This window comes from Mixophyes fleayi, chromosome 4 (assembly GCF_038048845.1).
Source record: "Mixophyes fleayi isolate aMixFle1 chromosome 4, aMixFle1.hap1, whole genome shotgun sequence".
NCBI lineage: Eukaryota > Metazoa > Chordata > Amphibia > Anura > Limnodynastidae > Mixophyes > Mixophyes fleayi.
The window spans coordinates 219,388,540-219,408,324 of record NC_134405.1 but is presented as its reverse complement, the minus strand read 5'-3'; the positions used below and the strand labels follow the sequence as shown (position 1 = coordinate 219,408,324).

Sequence of the window (19,785 nt, the reverse complement as noted above, 5' to 3'; positions counted from 1 at the left end):
TCCTTGATAAACTTCTCAATGTTACATACAATACCACACAATAAAACCAATATACTATGATCGATTTAAGTATCTCAGCACACCTAATCGGGCCATGCATGTTATTTACTTAAATGTTTTCTGTTGCTGATTTTATCACTTTATGTTTCTATAAAGACCTTCATTTGTTGCCAATAATTTAATACAGAGTATTTATGTAAATTCTTTACTTTTGATACAGTATTGTGTCTAGTACTTTTCTCAGTGTCTACTTAAATTACATTTAGAATGTATAGTGCTTACTTTGCAAGCATTTCATAGTTATTTGATTCCTTTTTATAACTAAGGTTTTATTTTTCTTTTGCGAAGTGTAGATGGAAGAGAAAAATAGACAGTTGCAGGAACGTTTGGAAATGGCGGAACAGAAGCTGCAGCAAACAATGAGAAAAGCAGAGACTTTGCCTGAAGTGGAAGCAGAGCTGGCTCAGAGAATAGCAGCCCTGACAAAGGTACTGAGCCACCGGGAAGATCACCTTAATAACATACTTTTAGCATTTTGCTGTACAAATCCTTAAGATTCTGTTTGTAAAAACGCATAGGTCGTTGAGAAAAAAATAAATATCTGGGGCTAAAGCAAGTCCCTAGAAATGATGATAATAATCAAAGGGGTAACCCAATTGCAGTTATTTTTAAGAGGAATGTCAACCTTTATAACAAAAGTTACATAATTTGCATATATGACTCTCATGTGTGTATCTCTATACACAAGCACATATCAAGATAAAATCACAATTGGGAATTTAAACTCATTATGCTATTATGATAGTTAATTCTATCCTAAGTACCATCCATTAAAGTCCATAGACTTGTTTGACCATCTGGAGATAGTTTGTAGTTTAAAAATCCAGGACGCTTCATCCCGACATAAATTCTTAAAGCTATCTCCTCCTGTAATGGTGATATGAAATTTCTCTACCCCCACAACTGAGACCTGAGAACTGGGTTGCAGTTATGTTTGTCTCAAAAAGTCTTGAGACCCTATGAACCTAATTTATTAAGGAAAAGAAAGAAAAAAATGAGTAACTTTGCACCTTGGCAAAACCACGTTGTATTGGGGGGAGGTAAATTTAAAATGTGGAGACAGATCTATAATGGGGGTAAGGCATAATAGTCATTTTTTTTGCATTGTAACATGATTTTGCCAAGGTTCAGAGTTACTAATTTTTTCGCTTTACTTTCTTTAATGAATTAGGCCCAATGTATCTGTACTCCCTTTTGTTTATTTAATCAATGTTCCATGAACCTGGTTTTCAGGGAACAGGTAGTGCGGCCCACGTACTGAAGCTTGCATGGACATTCTAAAACATAAACAACATGCGTACAGACCACAAACATACCTCACTTAAAGTCTAGCGGTCATTTTCAAGCACATGGTTTCAACCAGTTCAAACGACTACACTTTCTATGCATAAACCAACATAACCTGCACTTTCTATGCATATCTAACAATCTGATCACTTAACCACAATATGATCACTTCCTAATCCATCACTTTCTATGCAATGTAGTCACCATCCATGATGATGCGTGGTCTCACAATTCAAGAATTGGGTAATCGGATAAACTGAACCATTTACTATTCCGATTTTTGGTATTTTATCTCTCTTTGATTATTTTATATCTTCTGGATTTTATTCTGTTGTGGAATTAAAAAATGTGTTTAGAACTTTTTGGATCTCCTACTGTTTATAGCAACAATTTGGTTATTATAGGCTATTCATATTGATATTTTTTTGGGACTCATTTCTGCGCTTTTTATGAAATTGATCACTGTATAGATTTCTCACTGACAGTATAATGCTTATAGCTTTTATTTTAGATTTCTTGCCTGGTGTTATGCTTATTTTACACATAAAATGTTTTCATCCTTTCGTTGTTTTGGTTAATGTTATTTTATGTTTCAGCTTGTAAACCTTTTCTTAGATTCATATATGAAAATATAGTGAAGAGGTTATATTTACACATGGCATCAGTGGTAATTTACTCTACATAAGTATTAATATGCATAGTTAATAATTTTACCAAACACTAATATAGCAAGATTATTGCCATAACTATAAATGTATTGTAGGCTGTGAAACTAGCTTTTTTATGTAAGTCAAGGTATATAAAGCACAATACTGTTGTAACAACACACATAATAATCAGAAGGAGCATACTAATAAGTGGGAGACTGGAAGGTAGTTTGTACAGTATCTACATGATATATTGAGTCTAGTTTCTGATTGGCTGTTAGAAGTGTAGACTTGGCCAAGAGCTGTATAGTTTTCAGTGTTGGCTGTCCTGCATTTTTTTTCTTTATTATTCACTAGGATTTTGTGTTGATAAACTTAGTGATATTAGTAGTCACAAGTTATTTTCATAGCAATATTTTAATTTATGACCAGAAATTATAGAGACAGAAGGATCACGATAGATTAACGTCTTTAGTGAAATCTTCTGTAAATAACATCAAAGAAAAAATGTATTAACTTTATTATAACATTGTTAAATATGACTCATTTTAAAGAGACTTTATATTCACCTTTGCTAAAGTGTGTATTAAACATTTGCAGTTTACACATTCTTGACAATTGGATTACTGTTGTTTTTTATTTAGGACACAACACCCTGCATTTTTAGGAGTTATATGTCTATACTGTTAATAGCATCAGTAAAGAGCTCTTTAAAATGTTGTTTTCTAAAGAAAACCAACTAACAATCTGTCTTCCCTTGAACCACTGGCAATCAGTAAGTTTTACTAAAGCCTGCACCATGATCATCTCTGCAATAAACACATCATATCCTAGTCCTTAAATTAATTTATGACATTTGTGAGTACTTCTTCCTAGTGTTTTATTGGAAGAGACATTGTATGTCTGTAAAATGCTTACAGTAAATTGTATTGGCAGGCTCAAGTTTTAGTTTGTTGTCTTCTAGGGTATTTTTATCTTTCATCTTCGTTGTTTCAAAAGACAGAGTAATACAGGATGAACCCCTTATTTTACTAATCTCTCATTACAGTAAATGTCCACTTGTATGCCCATGTCTGACTGATTGCTTTATTCACTCTGTTAAAGTGTACCAGTCACCTAAACACAGTGGATCAGCCAAAATTCATGACAATACGGCTTATCAGCTCACTAGGAACATCAGTGAGTTGATAGCTGCATTTGTTTAAATGTTGGTTCTGCTAAAAATTGGCTGCCTCCACTCTGTGTAGGCAATCGGTGCACTTTAAGTACACATCACTGCACCATTCCGAACACAGAATAGTCTATCTTTCCATTATTATTTTTTCTAGTCTGTAATGAGATATATATATATTTTATGTTGCATATTATTTTAAGCATTTTGTGCCATATTCTTTAGTGTTTTGTAGTCTTTTGTTCTGATTTTATCAACTTTGTCCCTCTCCTTCTCCTTGACTCGTTAGTCTGATCCAACCTCTTCTACCTCATCTGATGATTATCAATATGTTATGGAAGCTAAGCTACAAGACATGATCTCCATACGCAGGAAGGTAGTCCTACTGGACTTTACTTTCTATTGCTAAATAGAATCCATCTGATTTTTGTTTTAGTTTAAATCCTTTGTTTTCTTATTTTATACTTTAAATTATTGATAATCAACCATCATGCAGTATAGTGCTTCAGGGGCTTATAATTTCTAATGGCAGGTTTGTGTTCAAACCATGCACAGTCTGCATGTTACATTTTGGCTGACTTCATTGCTCATAAACAAACCCAAATGTACTGCTAGTGCTTGGATGTAGCAGGCTCTGTAGCTGACACATTTCAAGCAATGCTGTCCAGCTGCCTGCCTCAATACGATTTCTGTTCCTAGAATAAGTCTGCAGTTAGTTGTAGCTTGCTTTTTCTGTCTTCTTGTATCTTCCTTGCAGAACACAACACCTTTCAAAGCATTCACATTTCAGATCAGCTCCTTGTGTTTTTCCACAGGCAGAAGAAAGACATGGAAATATTGAGGAACGAATGAGGCATTTGGAGACACAGCTTGAAGAAAAAAATCAAGAACTTCAGAGGGTGGGTATAAAGGACAGTGTAATTAAATATATTGTGACTGGATAAAACAAATAGCTTTGAAGGAAGTTGGTCATTTTCTTGGTTAGCCAAATAATAAGATAGGGATAAAGTAATTCTATGTTCCTGCACATATTATTTTACAATGTTCTTCCTGTAATTTACATATTTTGTTCATTATGTATAAATATTCTAATTAAATAGAAGGGAAGATTTATTAAAAAGCTTTTAAAAATGAAAAATGGAGATGTTGCAGATAGCAACCAATTAGATTATAGTTAGCATTTTCTAGACCATACTAAATGCTAACTAGAATCTGATTGGTTGTTATTGGGTAATTGGGCTTTTTTACATTCCTAATTTAGGGAAATGTTATACACAACTTTGTTTTATGCTTAGTCTTTTTGATAGTTAGATCAGAAAGACTTTCAGGAGCAAACATTTACAGAAGGCTGTAGCAAATATTTTTACAATTATTTCCTCAAAATCTTTTATGTGGATGGAGAAGCAGTTTTGAAAAGGTTTTTTAATTATGTTTGTTTGTTTCTTGTCCTATGGTGACCATATTTGTAATTATAATATTAAAATTAAAATGAACTTACAATCTAGGAGGTGTGGGGAACAATTGATGCATAAGAGGAAAACCAATTGTAGCTGCTGGTGAGGAAAGTGTAAGGCAGAAGCATTATCAGCCAGCAATATTAAGGCAGACATCATTGTGCAGCTTCCAGTGGTGTGGTACAGTTCGCATGAGGAAAGGCTGAGACCAACTAGTCCTTCACCATTTATATTCAAAATGTATATATATGTGTTATGTGACAAAATGTCTCAGATGCAAATTTTACAACACAATTGCACATAGTTCTTCCATAAGTGCTGCATATTACAAGATTGTTGAAGAGCGTACTGTAGCTGAAACATCTTTGTGAAATAAGCTAATATACCAAAATATATCTTATGGACACATCAGCATGGAAGTTCAACTGATGCCACCTACACCAAATCACAACATACAATTAACATTCAGATGCATCTTGCCTGCAGGACCATTCACCCCTTCTGCCAGTTTAGGTGACATGCACCATGTCCCCTCTTCGCTAAAAATTCACACCAGGCGTCTTTGCTAGTTCATCTTTAAAGTAAAATGTATTTGCTAGGTTGTACAGTCTTCTTTCTGAGTTATCAGTCTACTGTTTCTCACTTTTCATAGTGTAAATGCTCACCCTTGTCACAATACTACACGCTGGAAGCTACCGGTTGGATAGTGTTCAGGGCTGAGTTCAGTGTTTCCACTTAGAGGTTTTTATACCCCTTGTTTTTCCTGGTTCCCTCCATGTTACCACAGCCCCCCCCTTTTCCTGATTTTTCCCACCCCAGAAAAAAAAAACTGAATAAGACCAGGAAATCTGGAATTTGAAAATGGAAACAGCGGCCTGAGTTACACATTGTTTGTAATACATGATCACCTGAAAAGGAGATAGAACACTTTGAAATAAAATATTGTAGTATGTAATGTCTTGCTTGTGATAAATATGACTTCCTATGTACCAATGCCATCAAGCTTAAAGAATGATTTGCATCTTAAGAGCACATTATTATTTGGGAGAAAAGTTTTGCATCACATGTTGTTGTTGTTGTTTTTTAAAGTAAATAGAAAGAATATGAGAAAAGCCCGATCAATGTTATTTAAAGCTGTTGAAATAATTGAATGTATTTAATGTACAGTTTTGATTAATTATATGGCTTAGGCTCGGCAAAGAGAGAAAATGAATGAAGAACACAACAAAAGGCTCTCTGATACAGTAGACAGGCTTCTAACAGAATCCAATGAACGGCTACAGTTGCACTTGAAGGAAAGAATGGCTGCACTTGAAGACAAGGTAACTGTTGCTGCTCAGTTTTGTTCTTAATTTTATTTAATACATTGCATGGGGTGAGATTTCTGAATTGATGTGCCTAGTATACACATTTCATGGAATATATGAGAACTTGACAGGATAGTAAAACTATTAAGATCCCTCTTTATAACCACTTACATTGGTTTCCTTGCCTAAAGATGCTAAACACTTTCTGAAAAGATTGCACTTTCTAATAATTCAGTTAAAGTAACTTGATTTGGTTTTGCACATTACAATCATGTGAGCACCACAGGAGTGCTTAGTACATTGTCTGTTTCTACTAGAGATGGGCGGGCTCGGTTTCTTGAAAACCGGACCCACCCGAACTTTGGGGTTTGGAGTACCGAGTCAAGTCGGCTCTGTACTCTCGCGCCTATTTGGATTCCAAAATGAGGCAAAACGTCATCTTGACGTCGTCGGATCTCGAATCTCGCAAGTTTTGGAATCTATAAATATGCCCTCCACCGCGATCTAGCGCCATTTGAGAGAGGGACAGAGAAGGGGTAGGACAGAGTATAGAGCAGTTGGGCAGGCACAGTGATAGAACAGAAAGAGGAGGGTGGTAGCAGTGTTAGAGAAAGCTCCATTGCTGAATTTTTCATTGCTGAAATCCTAATATACCAGTCATTGCACTCTTTTTTTTCTTAATTTGCACTAATAAGTGTATACTCCCAAAGAGGAGTGCTCCATTGCTAAGAGTCATTGATGAATAGGAAAACAAGCAGACTTTTCTTCTGAATTTGCAGGCAAATTCAACACTGTTATATTGCATAAACAGACACATAGGGGGAGAAGGAGAAGAGGGAGACAGAAAATTAATCATCTTCCTCTTCCTCAGGACTGTCAATGGTGTTATAGTCTCTTAGTAGGCTGTGGATCAGCCTGTGACAGTCCTGGATGGTCATCTTCTCCCTTTTTAAAGATGAGGCGATTCCTGGCAAGCCAAATAGCATCCTTAAAACTGTTCATTAGGCTCCATGCCTCCTGGATTGCCCCAGTGATGTGGGTCCCTGGAAATAATCCATAAAATACAGAATGGTATGAAAGGCAAGTTCTGTGGGACACTGTGTTTATGTTCATGTTCCAAGGCTACCAACAGTGCCTGTGCAGTGGGGCAGTCCCAAAAATTATGCTGTGCTGTTTCCCTTCTGGTGTTGCAGAAGGGGCAGTGGACATATTGGCACAGGTTCCGGGAGCGCATGAATGTCCTGAGAGGCAGACATCCCTGGATAGCCATCCATGCAATGTCTTTGTGTCTATTAGTCAGCCTCTTAGAGGCCACATTCTCCCACACGTGTTTTGTTGTGTTTGTAATCTGCACTTTACATGAAAGGTACCTAATTAGATTATAATTTTGTGGGAATTGGGGCTGATTCGAAGCTCACTGATGAACTGGCTTTTTGCTGGGAATTTCAATGGCTCTTTTTAGTGCAATGTCTGGCACCCTGGATTGGTGTGTGTCTGATAAAAGCACGCATCCCGGGGGGGTCAGCGCTCGTTGCCATGTATTAGCTGTAGAATTACCTCACTTATCCAAGAATCAGGTGGAGCGATCGTTGCCATGTATTAGCTGTAGAATTACATCACTTATCCAAGAAACAGGTGGAGCGATCAAATGAACCATAACTGGTTTCATAATCCAAGGACAATTCCATCTTGCACCACTTTTCTTTTCTGCCACTGTTGTGTGCCAATGTGTCCTAGATGTGCTAGGAACTCCCGTGTGTTTGAGTCATTGCTCTGTCACTTACCATCCAGCCAGGTCGCTGCAGTATTGGTCCAAAAGTGTATGAAAATAATAATGTGACCTGTGAGGTGGTCAAAACTGACTGCAAATTACTAAAAAAATACAGATCCAAAACCAAAACACGCAAGGGCGATTTTGGCAAAACCAAAACCAAAACACGGGGGTCAGTGAGCATCTCTAGTTTCTACAAAGGACATTTAGCAGATATAATTTAGCAAATAAGCAAATGCTGTTCACATCAGATACAATAAGCCAACATATTATAAACATAGTTGCCTAATCTCCTGGAATGTCCGGGAGACTCCCAAATTTTTGCACCCAGGTTGCTCTTTTACCAAAATGTACAGTTATATTGGCAACATAACATTGCACTGCTCCAAATATACCCCATACCATTATATACAGATATACTTTAGTATACATTTTGGGGTATACCAAGGTGTGCCTGTCACAGTTTACCTATCCACATCAGTAGATAAACTGTGATAACAATCTATCTAGCTGTTGCTAACTGGGGACGTATGTGTGCTACTGTATTAAATGCTACTTGGTCCCATTAACAAAGTATGCTAGTTTTATTCTACAATATGCAAACCAATCATGGCATAATAGTACATGCCCCTCAGCACGGGATCGCAGCACCATAATACTACTTCCATACTTGGCACCACATCAACTTCTAGAAATTAACGTGTGCTGTGAATGTTTACAGCAATAATGTTACATTTCCTAGAGTGAACTCCAATTTTCTGGATTTCATTATCGAAAGTGCAACCTCAGCGCTGCAGCAATAGCTCTGTCTCAACTTTCTTTACCAAGTTATACCCGGGATATTGCCGGGCCGGCATTATGAAAGTGGTATAAGTGGAACATGCCTTGTGATTAATTCAACCTGTTATGTGACAGTTCCAATCAGTCTGTCAGATGTTTGCCATGTCTGATTAAGGTATCACTTTTAAACTGGGTCATGCCTGCTTCTGTTGGTGACTTGTAGAGGTGATTGGCATACTGTTGGTTGTTGCTAAGCAGCACTTGGATACTGTAGGTAGACACAATGCCTTAGGGCAGTGGTCAGAAATTCCTGGGTGTAATGCTGCCGATTCACATGCTGTCAGTTGGATTGTAGACCCGTTTAAATGTGAAATTGCTGTTGTACCAGAAGAGCCTCAAGGGTTGGCAGAGGCACTTCTTGAGCTTCGATGCAATAATGAAGCACGTATTGCATTTGAAAACAAAGCAGATCTCCCATATTTTTGGATGTCAACAGCTGCAAAGGCATTCAAAATTGCACATGAGGAGGCAGTCTAACGAACATTAAAACAAAGCAGAGAAATCGATTGGACACTGAAGACTGTATCCAAATTGCTCTGACATCAAAATGCCCCAATATTGATGCTATAAAAAATGAAGCAACATCATTTCTCCTAAACCTAAAGTTTTGAAGTTGAAGCTTTCAAAGAAATTTTGAATAGATTCAATAAAATTTTGAATTACAGTAATTAATAATATATGATTTCCTTCCTTTCAAATCAAGGGGGTAACGTCGGCGTATCTAAATACATTTGGGGGTAAAAGGTAAAAAAGTTCCCTGACCCCTGCCTAAGGGGGATAGACTTTGCATATGAGTTCAAGTGACAAGAGTAACTGAATGCCTACCCATGAGGCAACAATTTGTTCTTTTACTTTATAGACAAAAGCACCTATTCTATACAGGAGATAAAAGCTGAAAGCACACCACAACATAATCTCTGGAATAGATTGTCAGTACGTTATGTTTAATCAATCATCATGCTACACAGACAACCTTAAAATAGATTTTCTTCTTTAAAGGTTTTAAAACCCACATAAATGTACAATGTTGTTCCTTTTTATGCAGTATATACCAAGTTTCTCACAGTGCTGGGGTCATGAGTTCAATTCCCGACCATGGTCTTATCTGTGTGGAGTTTGTATGTTCTCCCTGTGTTTGCGTGGGTTTCCTCCGGGTGCTCCGGTTTCATCCCACACTCCAAAAACATACTGGTAGGTTAATTGGATGCTATCAAATTGACCCTAGTCTCTCTCTCTCTGTCTGTCTGTGTGTGTGTTAGGGAATTTAGACTGTAAGCTCCAATGGGGCAGAGACTGATGTGAATGAGTTCTCTGTACAGCCAAGCGGAATTAGTGGCGCTATATAAATAAATGATGATGATTAAAATGCTGTTCACACCTATCAAATAGCCCATGTGGTTCTAAAAAGGCAATTATGCTCTTTATATAGGAAAATGCATAAACAGGATCTAGATTATTTATGAAAACTGGTGCACAGAAAAAATATGCTGTTACCTAGTTGGCACAGCTAACCATACGATAACACCAGCCCCCCAAGAAAAAAAAAATGCTCTAGAAAAAATTAGATTTTATCCTTTTCTTTTAGTCTATTGGGACACTGGACCATGGGGTATAGAGCCTCCTTCTTTAGAACATGGACACTTTAAATAATTCTAACAATTAAATACTCCTCCCTCTTATACCTCAACATCTTGCAGGGAAGTCAGTTATTTTACTAACCAAGCCAAAAGAAACATTTGGCTTTGGTAAACTTCTTCCCAGGACAACTAGAGCATAATTGGGTGGGTGCTTAGTGTCCCCCATGGACTAAGAGAAAAGGATTTAATGCAAGTATAAAATCTAATTTTCTGGGGGACACTGGACCATGGGGACGTACCAAAGCTACTCCCTTCGGGTGGATATACGCTCACAAAGTTGTTGTGTGCAGCACCCTATACCCAAACCAAACGTACTTAGACTTGTAAAGGTATGTATGAAGGCTGCCTGACCAAACTGCTCAGCCGAAGCCCCGTGCTTTGCAATCCACAAAACGCTCACTGATTACACCATGAAAGCCAGCTGTGCTAATCTCTGCCATGACTGGCTTCACCAGTCTGGTACCACAACTGCACCTGGACTCCTTCCTGTTTTACCCTTTTAGGATGCGGGAAGCATCACCATTAGAGGGAACCAGTTATAATTCTAGAAGCCTATTGCAATAGAGTTATTTGTATATCCCTGATGATGATATATGCCACTGTGGTGGCATTGTCTAATTGAATCTTTATGGGATTTCCCCATGACCGTGGGTAACCCTGAGCTAGAGCGTTTAGCATCACTCTTAATTCTAGAACACTTATCAGAAGCTTTGCAAGAACAGACAATAAAAGGAGACAGCATCTCAGCAAAAGGGGAAAGCATGTGTTGTCCCAACTGTCCAAAGTTATATAGCCGGGGGACAGGCCCTGTTAATGCTGCCGTCTCAACTTCCCAAAGAGCAGCATCCATCTGAGAGATTACAGACACCCTGTTAATCTGAGTATGTCCACCTGAACATGAGTGCTGAGTGTCCCGAGGATCATCCTGACAAATAAATCTGTCTGATAGCTTAACACAAACAACTTTTGGGAAGATAACCCCTCCCACTGTGGTATGCTAACACTGGAAGAAAATGACAACCGCTGTAAGGTATGTGGGATTGGCTAACCGTATGGCAAAACTGGTCCACAGGGAGACAGGTAGTGAAAAGGTAGGAAATCAGTTTATCCCCTCACACAGGAATGGAAGTGGAACTGAACCATTGATCCCTATAAATCTGCAGACAGGCACACACAGCTGTCTCTGTGGGTGGGCAGAATGTCTATCAAGCAGCCTTTTATTTCGAGGACCTGGATGATGGCATTTTAGTGGAACACGCCTGCTGTCCTCCACGAGGAGCCGGGACCTGCTGAAGCGATTCCTGACCCCTGTGCCTTTACCACTGCGTGAAAAAGCCTGAAACAGAGTCTTGGCAGATATACCAGTAGGAACTTTTTCACCTGTCGCCTGGCTAATAATCTTATACAAGTCAACCACGAATAGACATCACCATAAAAGACAAGGACACCACAGTCTTTTTGACTCTCATCTACCTCCCAAGCATTGAGCATTGAGCCAATCGGCTCGGCAAGCTGAGACCATCTAGATAAAAAATTCTGATCCCCGGTTTGACCAGCATGCAGGGTATGTCCCCAGATATACATATTCCTTCCGGATGTGTACCGGACAAGGTCGCCATTACAGACCTATGCCACCCAGACTGCAAGCCTGCAAAGAGTTGCTCTGGCCACTTTTTCTTGGGCTAGTTGACCCAATCTGGAGTTAAAAATGGGTCTCCATAAAGCACCAGCCACTAACTGTTTTAAGAATGGTCTCAACTTTCTGTCTTTACAATTCTTATGTGCTGTGGTGTTCGTGGATAGGAATAGATGTGGCATTAGACAATTGCGCTATAGATACAACCCCTTAGGTGGAATTTCCTTGTAACCTAACTCTGGTAGGTGACAAAGGGTCTGATATCTGCACATAACCTAAATCTATGTACAGGTTGGGTCCCCGACTCGCATAGCAAGTTTTTGCAGAGAATAAAAAAGGAAAGAAACTGCTTTTTCTTTCTTTTTAACAGTGTTCTGCAGACTCTGCTGACTACCCGCTGTCCTAGAAGTATAGTACCTGGGAACTGTCCACACTAAGTCATCCACACTATGCCGTCTTTTAGAGTCCTTGTCAAAAACAAGAAATTCTCTATGTTCGATTGCTCTGCTACCTCACCCTCTTCTTGGCAAGAGCACTCAGAAACCAACACTCGCCAGGACCTGGCTAAGATAGGACTGATTTTTCTGCAACTTAGTCAGTGAAGTGTTCTCTAGAATATTTTCTAAGGAGAAGGAAACTCTTAAAAGACCCTATACAGTTTTAACCAGGCATATTGCACAAACAGGCTCATCTTGTGGCATTGCTAAGAGAAGCATGGGCTAATCGGCTGAACATTCAGTGAAATCGATGATCTCTTCACCTACAACCACTGAACGTGATGCAAGGTGATGGGTAAACACAGACTGCGCTAGTGCCTTTGCCCAGGCTGGTTCCACCAAACCAGAGGTGATTCCAGCCAGCATGTACGACAGCCGGCCTCCCGCCAAAGGCATCTCTATCTGACTTTCCACTTGGTCACAGCCTAATATTTTACTTAAGTATGAAGTCCCGGCATCCTAGACCTCCCTTTATCTGGCAGGACAGGCAAGGAAAATAAAGCAGATACAGAGTACACAATATAGAAAAGGAGATGTACACGTCACTCTGTACTATTGTACATTTGGGGACAGAAAATGTTGTACAATCTTACAAATACACTGCAGCATTAGCAATTAATTAACAAGAAAAGTTTTCTTTAATAGATGCCATTTATGTGTATTGGCATGTATCACTGCTGTTAGCCCGGTTTTAAATGTTTTGTGTTTTCTGTATTGCAGAATATTTTACTCCAAGACTCAGACAGTTTCAGAAAACAATTAGAGGAATGTTTACATGATAAGGTAAAGCAGTTATGTTGCATTGTTAGGATGTCATATTTCTGAAACTTGTCTGTATTATGTGTTAGATCACCGTAAATATGTTAGAAACACAATTATGGTATTACAAATGTGTGTACATTCTGTAAAATATTTGTAGACAGAACAGATGTGTGCACAGTTACATGCAATTATTAATTCATTTATTAATTTAGGAACGATTAGCAGAAGAAATTGAAAAATTGAGATCTGAACTTGACCAGCTGAAGCTGCGTACTGGATCCTTGATAGAACCAACATTAACAAGGTATTTTGCTGACAAATGTACTTCAGGTATCTGGTTGTCTCAATGGCATATCATCTTCAGTGACAGCTCGATGCCGCAAACTTTTGTGTCAAAGCTTTGACTTGATTTAATTCCTGCAGTAATATTAATTATATTTAGTGTTCGGCCTACCCAACATTGCAAAGTATAATAATTTGTATTGCTTTTAAATTTATATATTTCCAGTCACAGCCCATCATAGAAAATGGTTTCAATGTCTTGTTTTCGGTTTACATATTTAGATGTGCAAATATTAAAATTGTTTTACATTTTTTCTAGGTCTCTCTTGGACCCATCTGCAGAGTTGAGATATTCTGTGAGCTCATTGGTAGACAGTCAGCCGGACTACCGCTCAACTAAAGTCATTAGGAGGCCGCGAAGAGGGAGAATGGGAATAAGGCTGGAAGAGCCAAAGGTCTGGATTTTGCTGCAGTTTTCATTTATTTGTGCGTTTTTTACAATTGTATTGTGATGATTCTACACATATAGAGAAATGAGTACAGATTATGATGATATGATATATCCTTAAGTTCATTATGTACTATAAATATAGTGATATTCGTTGTAGTAAACGTTGATGACCCACATTGCAGAAGTCAATTCTGTTTATTTTTGTTCAGCATATTTGAAAACTATAGTTTGTTATTGTTGCTTTAAATAATTGAAGGTTTGTTATATACTGCATTGATTATTTAATCCATTTTAAAATTGTGGACAAAGCAATCAGTAAATAAATGTGGTTTAAAATATAGGAGTTCTGGCACTTGGATCACAACTGTTATGTGAAAGTGTAGATTTTTCATTTCACTTTAGCTAATAAATACAGAACTAGCCAGGTCAAATGATTTAATTCCAGGAGAGTACAAACCCTCAGCATTTGAAATATAAATCACATTAGTAGAGGGGCTACTGTAGACATAGAAAAGATGTCAGCTGAGACAGCTTTGTCCACATGTTATACATTTAATTCATATTTTTTACAATTGATTAAGGTGCAGTCTCTCGGTGACCACGAATGGAATCGAACACAGCAAATCGGAGTCCTTAGCAGCCATCCTTTCGAAAGTGATACCGAGATGTCTGACATAGATGATGATGATGATCATGATACTATTTTCAGTTCCATGGACCTTTTGTCACCTGGTGGACATTCTGATGCTCAGACATTAGCAATGATGCTTCAAGAGCAGCTAGATGCAATCAATAAAGAAATCAGGTACTTTCCATTGTTTTGCTTATGTTTATTGTATCAATAGGAAATATAGTATACGGTATTATATGGTATCTATGATATTATAATTTTGGTCTATTATGTGATGTAGTAGTATTCAAATTATGTTAAGGTTCAATGTTGGGAATTTGTTGGATTCTGTTATACTGTTTATCAAGCTGTGGTACTCCCCAGTACTGTGTTACCATGCAGAAGGGAACTTGTAGGGTAATTGCATCTCCATAATAGGTTTCCAGTAGGAGATGGAATGAATATCTATGCCAAGCTGATTACTGAAGTACTAAAATCTGACAACCACCCACTAACACATGTGGGTACGTCAATATTTTTCTTAGCAGGAGGCTAAGTTGGCAATAGTGCCAACTCACAAAGGCAGGCTCATAGCTACACTCATGCAAAATGCAAACATAGTGCACCTCCCTAATAGAACAGGCAGAGCTCCTGAGGCATAAAGCTGGATTACCCCAGTACCAGCAGTGCTTCAGACACCATGTTCACCCATCACAGGTCACACTGGAGCACAGCCTGGAACTGAGCACTATGTACATTATTATTCAACAGAAGTCAACCGGCATCAGGGGCAGACCAGAGCATTATTTTTTACAATGTTTGAAATGTCACGTCTGCTTGCACCAGCAGCACCTGAACCAAATTTGGAAACAGACTTGCTGGTGACATTAGAAATAGGCTTTTTTAGTTTGAGATAACTAAGCTACAGTGACTGTGTATCTGAGCTATTTCTATTTATTGCATCTCGGCTCCTTTGCCTGTGGCTGCTGTACAAAGACATCCTGCTTCTGTCCTATTCTTACAGAAGCTAGGTACACATGACACAAGAAGTTAAATGAGGTTAGGAGGGCTGGTTGTCATTCAGTTCTGTACAAGGATTCTCTCCATAAATCATCATCATTTATTTATATAGCGCCACTAATTCCGCAGTGCTGTACAGAGAACTCACTCACATCAGTCCCTGCCCCATTGGAGCTCACAGTCTAAATTCCCTAACACACACACACACACACACACACACACAGACACACACACACACACACAGACAGAGAGAGACTAGGATCAATTTTTGATACAAGCCTACTAGTATGTTTTTGGATTGTGGGATAAATTAAAGTGAATGTGCACCTTCTTTTTATTTAAAGTACAGATTATTATGAATAAGTATTTTTGTATATACAAACTCTAAATGTATTTGCTCTGATTGCTTTGTAATGAATATTAAATTAGTTTCCCATCTCAAGGCTGGGGTTAGAACCAAATAGGACCAAGGGCAGAACAAAACTGTCTCCAGCATTCATCTTGATTAAATAAAACACTATCATTTAAATAGAAGCCTCAATCAAAAATAAAGCACTATAATTGACTAAAAGCATTTTAATGCAGAATACAGTTCTCCAAGACAAGTCATATAATTAAATTAATACAGAATGGTCTGAATAATATTTTTTTCAAACAAAACTCGCTATAGAATATTAATGGTGATTTTCCCACATTATTATGGTGTAATACGTGTCATCCCAAAACACCATTTCAGAATGAAATAGGTAGAGCGTCTCTCTAGCATATTCCAAGTACACATAACACTGTGGTAACTGCATGTGCAGAGAATCGTGAAAGTGATTATGGTGTTTTCCAGTGGTGTCCAAGTTTTTCATAGGAAGTGCTATATAGATGTATTTATATTTGTTCACAAACTGCATTATAAATAATGTCATACAGTAGTTGTCCAGAGGTACTCAAAGAGGAGGTCACAATGAGTTTAGGAAGACCAGTCCAGCCTACTTGTGGCACTGGTTTGGAATCATAGCGTATGCTAACCCATTAAATCAGTAACACATTATAAGTTTAGAGTACTGTATAATGAAAGTTGAGCAAGTAACAAGGTGTGTTATGTAACCGTTTTGAAAGCAGAAAGTGGAGTTACTTTCCCTTAACTTATGATAAATGATCAACATTCAATTTAGAAATAGCATCCAGTTAAGCACGCTTCATATGACATGTAAATTAGCAAAAGTGAGCATGGTCTCAAGTTACTAGAAAAATAATACCATTGTAAAATACTATATAGTGAAAATGGAGTATTAGAAGAACTAACATAAAACTGAAATACTATGGATGTTTTTTCGATCTCAGAGTGACATTTTAAGTTCAAACATCACTTTCTAGAAAAGTAATTCATTCAACAACTTACCAAATAAACACCACATAAATTACTTAAAAAAACCAGCTTATTTTTGAATGCAGTGATAATTTACTCTCTGATCATTTTTTACACCCGTTTAAATCTACTGCACTAAATAAATCACCTCCACTTGTATTTTAGAGTGACTTTCTTCCTGTCACATAACATTTGCTTATTAGTAAAATTATCAATTATATTACATTTTACATGTAAAAATATACCTTGCAGTGTTGTACTGCACCCCGACACAATATATAAGGTTTCCACTATATACACTATTCAAGTTCCAATTTATACATTATGCCGTGAACATCATGTGGACAGGTTGTGTTTATGTAGTAGATGTGCCTATACTGTACAGTACTGGGCATATATATGTATAATATGAGTAAACTGCATGTATGTTGCCGTATTCTATTTAAAAATGCCTTTCAGTGCAGGTAATACAGTTTGTCTGTAAGACTGGGGGCCATAGAATAGTAAGTGTAGATGTGTAACAGAATGCAGCTAGCCCACTGCATCTGAAAGCAGCTGAGAGTTGTGACACATGCTCCTCAGGGATAGTAATCAGCTAAGTGGGCATGAAATCTTGGCATGTATCTTTCAGCACAGTCACACATGGCTTATTATGATACTGCACTCAAATTGGAGCAATGTGCAGTAAACGCATCTGATGCAATTTGCATCAAGTAAAGAAATTGAATGATGTACAGACCTTTCATACATACATTTCTTGAAAGAAGAATGTAAATAGATAAATTAGTTCTGCCACACTGGTATACCTAATGTTGGCGTTACATTCTTTCATTTGGTCTGTCTATAGCAGTAGCATTATTAAGATATATTCTATTCTATTCTGTTTTACACCAGACTCATTCAGGAAGAAAAAGAGTCTACGGAACTTAGAGCTGAGGAGATTGAGAACAGAGTAGCCAGCGTTAGCTTGGAGGGACTTAACTTGGCCAGAATTCACCCAGGTACCTCTATCACTGGTTCAGTGACTGCTTCATCCTTGGCGAGCTCGTCACCTCCAAGTGGACATTCCACACCCAAGCTTACACCACGCAGTCCTGCAAGGGAGATGGATCGTATGGGAGTAATGACACTAGTAAGTTTTTTATTTAGAAATATTATTTGAATTACAGTAATGAAGACTGGGTTGATGGCAGTTTTGTTTTTTTCTGACTATCCCGAAAATAGAATACCCCTGTAATCAGAAAGTATTTTTATATTTGTGCTCCCCAAGTTTAAAAATTATGTTTAATTTGCTATGTATTAATAATAGAAAGGAACCATTGTATTTCTCTAACTCCCCAAAGATCAGCTGAAAGAGTCATAGTTATTTGTTAGACTTATAGAATGTTGCTGAAGTGTCAGCAGGAAAGAAGAAGGTAGAAAAAATAAACTAAGTAATGCCATAAATTATTTTTCTGAACACATAGAGCAATTATGATCTATAATACATTTGGAGATGCTATTAAATTCAGTTTACCAAAGCCAAAGATATGTGGAAACATTTATATTATAGGAAGAATTTAAATCGGGATTTGCATTTCTAAATTAAATATAATATGATGAGAAATAAAACCTTTGTCAGATAACTTGTTTAGTCTAAATGTTTTATACTGACTTAAAATCTACAATTTGGCATTTTATTATCAATCTTTAGTAAACAGTCTAATTTTTTTTAGCATTACTATTCTATATTAATGACTGTCATTATTGATTATTTTTATAGCAAAACTAATGAATGTGTTCTCATATACCAGAGTATATTCCTTGTATAGATAATATTCTTATTATTGACCTTGTTTGTTTCTTCTTTTTTTTTATTTATTTCTCCACATTTAGCCTAGTGATTTGCGGAAACATAGAAGAAAGGTAATGTTTACTGTTTGTTTTATTTTTATTTTAGTTAGAGTTAAAGTCTGTATAGAGAACATGGACTATGACTCCATACCCTGCTCCCTGCATAATCTATATTTTTATTGTAGCGTAATTATGCTTATTTTGTATTCATTTTAGTGCATGTTCGATGCCATTAAATAAAAAAAAAAACTGGCTACTATGATTTCAAACTTTTGCCCTACAGGCAACTTTAGCTATGCCCAAACTTATCACCTCAGATCTCCATGACTGCAACCTCCTTGATGTCACTTATCTATAAAATAATGACATTAATTCTAGCAGTAATAAAAGTGATTATTGATTTTTTTATGCTGGCAGGTTTTAGATGTTGCCATACCCATGTCCTCCAATCCAGAAGTACATATGCATATAAAATAATAAAAAAAAATAAAAAAAGATTCTGAATTATGAAGCACCAACAGAACAGTCTGCCCCCTCGCTTTTCTGCTGCTCTAGGCCCAAGCCTAGGTGACCTTTCCATTAATTTTGGCCTATTTTATGTTTTTTTAATTTTTGGGAGGTGTTAATATGTTTTTTTGTATAGTTATATTAGTTAAAAACGTATTACTCTTTAAAGATGTGGACAAGGTTGTTCCTATTTTAGTTTCATATGGCCCAAAGCGTTTTTGTACATTAAGACTGTGTAAATCCAAAATGACCCAGTAACAATTGTTCCATTTTGTTGAAACAAAACCTGTTATTGTATCTCTGTCAGTAAACACAATGCATGTTTCATAGTTTTTGGATTGGTTTTTGAAGTTAACATACCAAACATTCCTTTTTAGATCGCAGTTGTAGAAGAAGATGGTCGTGAAGATAAAGCCACAATAAAATGTGAAACCTCCCCTCCTTCAACACCACGCGCTCTCAGGATGACTCATACTCTGCCTTCTTCATATCACAATGACTCCAGAGGGTGAGCTGTGCAGATATCCTGAACTGCTCTGGATTTATGGGGATTTTAATGTTTCAGAATGATGCCACACATAGTGCAATGATTGGCTATTTTGGCAAAACTGTTCAAGTTGGCCAATGAAATCTTCACCTGTGAGGCCACCAGA

General features: G+C 37.3%; 1 protein-coding gene across 6 annotated transcripts in view; it reads left to right on the top strand.

Moving 5' to 3' along the window:
• The window catches only part of PPFIA2 (PPFI scaffold protein A2), a 367,242-nt gene that overhangs the window by 270,325 nt on the left and 77,132 nt on the right, over positions 1–19,785 (top strand). For 4 of the 6 annotated variants that reach the window (XM_075209358.1, XM_075209357.1, XM_075209356.1 and 1 more), the window contains 11 exons: positions 354–488; positions 3,455–3,541; positions 3,981–4,064; positions 5,810–5,941; positions 13,028–13,090; positions 13,282–13,373; positions 13,671–13,806; positions 14,384–14,607; positions 17,687–17,924; positions 18,668–18,697; positions 19,510–19,640. In XM_075209358.1, coding sequence (XP_075065459.1) covers positions 354–488; positions 3,455–3,541; positions 3,981–4,064; positions 5,810–5,941; positions 13,028–13,090; positions 13,282–13,373; positions 13,671–13,806; positions 14,384–14,607; positions 17,687–17,924; positions 18,668–18,697; positions 19,510–19,640 — 1,352 coding nt within the window. The remainder of the gene's footprint in view (positions 1–353; positions 489–3,454; positions 3,542–3,980; positions 4,065–5,809; positions 5,942–13,027; positions 13,091–13,281; positions 13,374–13,670; positions 13,807–14,383; positions 14,608–17,686; positions 17,925–18,667; positions 18,698–19,509; positions 19,641–19,785) is intronic. The other 2 variants (XM_075209360.1, XM_075209359.1) reach the window with 1 other exon arrangement.